We start from the raw sequence: 5,073 nt of genomic DNA, 5'->3' as shown, positions 1-5,073 counted from the left end.
AGAGAGAGAGAGAGAGAGAGAGAGAGAGAGAGACTCTGAGTCCCAGGGTAACAGGCTCTGAGGGCACTGCATTTCAACAGCACAATGGGTACACTGTAGTGGACAGGGATGGGACAAAGCCCTTTATATTAAAACCTGAGGACTGAACACACAGAACAGGCAAATATTGGACCTGCCATTGTACTCCGCTAAAGAAGGGTTGAATACCAAACATGTGGTCTGACACTTGAAATTACAATATATTTAGCAAAAAAGACAGGAAGATTGGAATGTTACAATGCACATTGAATTGGTGAAAGTGGATTGCAATTGTGAATGTCAAAAACAGGTTAACATATACAGTATTCACAGTGTAGCATGTACAACAAATATGACTGGGTCATGACATTAAGCAGTGGTGTAGTGGTTCTTGGAAAAGTGGGTATACTCTAATTTTGCACAAAAAAAAATCCAAAACGGCCTACCCAACGAAGGAAAGGCGCCCTGTGTGAAAAATGCTAGGTTTCCCTATAGTTTTTTCAGGTTCTCACTATCAAAATCTAACGTTTTTAATAGAAAATCTACAAAAATTGGATGTTCTAAGTCCACAACAATGCTTAAAGCTGTAATATGTAACTATTTGGGCGACCCAAACAAATTCACATAGAAATGTGAGTTATAGATCTGTCATTCTCATTGAAAGCAAGTCTAAGAGGCAGTAGATCTGTTCTATGTGCGCTATATCTATGCATCCTGTTCTTATGTTTTATTTTTGCATCTTTTACTTTTGTACCCCAGGTTCAAACAGCTGAAAATGTTTGCTTATGGAAAATATATTTCTTAGGTTTAGATGGTACACTGATTATTTATACTATACTTGCTTGTTTTGTCACATTAACCAAAATTAGGGAACTATTAGAATTTTAGCAACCAAGAAATGGCAGAGTGGTTTCTGCATAGTGCAACTTTAAACCACATCAGGAGACCATTTTTGAGGCCTGTGTAAAATCAGTCAAAATATTTTGGGGAGTTTTTTTGTTGTTGCAGTCAACATTTAATTGGGAAGTTTTTTGGGGAAAGCCTTAAAAATGTTCATTCAAATAGCACTGAATTATGAAATCGCAAAGATTCAACAAAGACTTTTTCAATAAGTTTAAATATCTTCCAACCCTACCGGCTACTGATGCCATTCATTTCTATGAGCTTCTCCCTGCGACAATCATGAGAGCTGCGCACTTTGACTGCCTGATATTCAGCTGAAACTATACTGAACAAAAATATAAACGCAACATGCAACAATTTCAAAGACTTTTACCAAGTTACTGTTCAATTGAGGAAATCAGTCAACTGAAATAAATTCATTAGGCCCTAATCTATGGATTTCACATCTGGGAATACAGATATGCATCTGTTGGTCACAGATACCTAAAACAAAGTGGTATTTCTGTGCATTCAAATTGCCATCGATAAAATGCAATTGTGTTTGTTGTCTGTAGCCTGCCCATACCATAACCCCACCACCAACACCATGGGGCACTAGGCTCACAACATTGACATCAGCAAACTGCAAGTCCACACAACGCCTTACATGTGGTCTGCGGTTGTGAGGCCGGTTCGACCTACTGCCAAATTCCCTAAAATGATGTTGGAAGTGGCTTATGGTAGAGAAATTAACATTAAATTCTCTGGCAACAGTTTTGGTGGACATTCCTGTAGTCAGCATGCCAATTTCACGCTCCCTCAAAACTTGAGACATCTTTGGAATTGTGTTGTGTGACAAAACTGCACATTTTAGAGTGGCTTTTTAATGAGGCCATGTGTAATGATGATGCTGTTTAATCAGCTTCTTGATATGCCACACCTGTCAGGTGGATGGATTATCTTGGCAAAAGGAGAAATGTTCACAAACAGGGATGTAAACAAATTTGTGCACAACAAATGTTATGCGTATGGAACATTTCTGGGATCTTCTATTTCAGCTTATGAAACATGGGACCAACACTTCACATGTTGCATTTATATTCTTGTTCAGTGTAGCTATGTGTGCGGTGCGCATGTGCATATATTTCACATGCTTTATTACAATTGTGTAGGCTACTTTGTGAATAAAGTATCTATTGTACTACATAATTTATATGGCATATACCTTCACTATACTACTTTGTTACGCATCAGTGGGGATTAAGTAGTGAGTATAAGCAATGCCCACGGGGGAAAAGTGGGTAAATGGCGTATATCTGCTACCTGCATATATCCCCCACTACACCACTGACAATAAGGCAGAAGATACAATCACAAGACAACCAAATACATGAAAGTGTTTGCAATGACAATTGATTGTACAGTAGGCTAGAGCTTCTATAAAAGGAGTGAGACAGGTGACAAAGTCTACATTATACATTTTTGTGGCAACAAATACAAAACTTTTTAGGAGTAACCTATTAAGGCCTGGCTCTCATTATCAAGCAGTCCAGTTTCTTATGGAGATTATTGAACACAATGCACCTTGTGCATACAGATGATATGAAGTGATTATCCATTATCCCCCTTACACCACAATAGTTTGTTCCTATTAATAAACACAAATGTGTAGCCTATCAAACTCCTGAGGTTGAAGGCTGACCATTCAACCTAAATAGCTACAAAGATGCATTGGCTCCTAAATAGCTACAAAGATGCATTGGCTCATATCACATTATTCCTGCAGCTATGTTTTGAGGCTGGCTGAAAATAAATTATGACCCATCCTGCACGAAGCCAAAAATCAACGTCAATGTTTATATTTATGCAGACATATAAAGTAGGCAAAACGTTGTTTTCACAAGAGGTAGTTCATCAATATATTTAAAAAACTGTTTCAACTGACGCGCATTAATCTAGTACAGGTGTGTGGTTACTGATTTGCAGCACACGTCATTCTGTGGAGCAGATGCCAGATACAGAACCTCTAAATGAGAGGAATCAAAACTAAACGCCCAGCTGGTGGTACTTCACCTTGCAATGCAATATGTGTTTGTATAATCTGTTTATTCGACTCTGTAGTACTCCCGCATGTTCATCAGAGAGAAACCCTAATTCCGGAGACAAAGGTTCGCTGTCTCTGTATAGCTCGAGCAGCCGAGTCCTGGTGTCCCTGCGCCGGTGCAGTTCTATAACACGCTGTACTGTCCTCTTTCTGAACACACACACTGAGTCTAAGACGGTGCTGTGGTACTTCTCCCACATATCCAGTACCCGGTAACCGTGCACAAGCCCTGCCTCGTTGTCGATGAAAACCAGGTCGCCGCGGGGTGTTCTGAGCAGGTTGTTGGTCTCCCTCTCCATCACGCGCGAGTCCCACTGCAGGCTAAAGAGGTTGCTAACGAGCCTGTCGAAGTTAGCAGACAGGTAGTCCAATATTATCAGGTCCGTCCACTGCATTAGCTCGAGCAGCTCCGCCGTCGTCTTGTTCCCCAGCTCCCCCCGTAGAGGACGCAGCCCCTTGCTCTCTTGGCGCAGCGGCGCAGGTATAATTACCCCTGTCAGGTTGGCGACCCACTGGGTGAGTGAGACCACGGCCCGCTCACTCCACTGTAAACCTCCTATTCTTCTTCTCACAGAAGCCCATTGTTCACTGTCAACGTTCAACTGGGCGAGGATGAGAGGCGGCAGATTTGTAATACCCAGCAAACTAGCCAGGTAATAAGTCAAAGTTTCCCCCTGCACCTGGTCCGCGTTTATTCCATAACGCACGCATGCTTTGGATCGGTCCGAAAAAGTGGCAAGTTGATTGGATATTCTACCACAGCCCGGCTCCAGTCTGACAATCCGGTGTCCCCGGGCTCTCCCTCTCCATGCCCGGGCATGTTCCTCACTGAAGCTGACGGGAAACTTATCCTCAAGCCATTCACTCCAAAAAATCCCCTCAACCGGAGAGCCCAATTTGGCCGGGACCCCCCTCTGTGCTGACCCCTTGTTATCTACATTCATATGGTAATCTCTGATTCCTAAAGAGCCAGTTTGATCCGCAACACCAGTGAGATTGTGGGCATCCAGGATGCCCCCCAAATGCAGTCTCTGTGCTACTGGAACGGCGAGCAAAGCCCGGAAAGTTTTAGCAGAGAGGTCCGGGGATGGCCCAATGTGAGCGGACCCCCTACTCGTTAACTGTAGTCCCGTGTTGTCTCTCTCCAATCTGCTCCAGACGTAGAATACACTGGCACAAGTGCAGAGCAAGAGAAGTGCAAGTAAATTCGCCGATACAGCCCTCATGGTTACTGAAAGCCGCCCTTCCCTTTGTTGCGACGAGATGACTAGCACATCCCCGACGGCTTCAGCTTCAATTATGAACGAGTGTTTGGAATAAGAACTAGGTAGGCTAATCCAAGTGTTGTGAAACCACACCTAGCCTGAGTGCGATGCCTAGCACAGGCGCTGCGTCCCGTGCCCCGTTCACGGGCGGAGTTGGACTGTTTGGATCAAGGAACCGCCCGTTAATAATCAACGAGGTTCGCATCTCTGTTCCCGTTGGGTGAACTAAAATCCTTCTCCGTCGATAGGATATGAGTCATGACGCAGTCTTTTATTTAACGGATCATCTTTTTTTTCAGCGTCTCTCGTTCCGGACAGCAAAGTGCTTTTTCTCTCCGCGTCTCCATCTCTCCGATCTCCACTGGGTGCTGGTTGAGTTTGATTTGTGTAGCTTCTGCTCCACAGAGACGGGGGGGTGGGGGGCACGTGACTCGGGCTGCGAGCTGGGTAGGCTTATCGTCGGAAGTGGTGGGTCATATGGAAGCGTACTTTGGAGAGCTACACATCCAGAGCAAGTGCACGCAACGGCGACTCGCGGGGCTACCTTAAGGTGCACGGTTCTATCTGAATCAAACCGGCACTTTATTCCATTTTTTCAGTTTTGTAAAAAATACATTTTTACACCATTGGACTATATATTTTGATTTGTTTAACACTTGTTGGCTTACTAGATGATTCCATATGTGTTATTTCATAGTTTTGATGTCTTCACTATTATTCTACAATGTAAAAACAAAAGTAAAATGAAGAAAAACCCTTGAATGAGTAGGTGTGTTCAAACTTTTGACTGGTACTGTATATATA

General features: G+C 43.3%; 1 protein-coding gene across 1 annotated transcript; it reads right to left on the bottom strand.

The window, feature by feature from the left end:
* Positions 1-215: 215 nt before the first annotated feature.
* LOC106573353 (four-jointed box protein 1-like) lies at positions 216-4,672 on the bottom strand. The gene has a single exon (XM_014148329.2). It carries the CDS (start codon positions 4,228-4,230, stop codon positions 2,947-2,949), a length of 1,284 nt encoding a protein of 427 aa, XP_014003804.1. The 5' UTR covers positions 4,231-4,672; the 3' UTR covers positions 216-2,946.
* Positions 4,673-5,073: the final 401 nt, after the last annotated feature.

Source organism: Salmo salar, chromosome ssa16 (genome assembly GCF_905237065.1).
Source record: "Salmo salar chromosome ssa16, Ssal_v3.1, whole genome shotgun sequence".
Classification (NCBI taxonomy): domain Eukaryota; kingdom Metazoa; phylum Chordata; class Actinopteri; order Salmoniformes; family Salmonidae; genus Salmo; species Salmo salar.
Note: the sequence above shows the minus strand (reverse complement) of the source record. Positions and strands in the feature narration are given on the sequence as shown.

What these genes read in the sequence shown, in the direction of transcription:
- LOC106573353 (XM_014148329.2), bottom strand. Translation starts at nt 4,230, where the DNA reads ATGAGGGCTGTATCGGCGAATTTACTTGCACTTCTCTTGCTCTGCACT.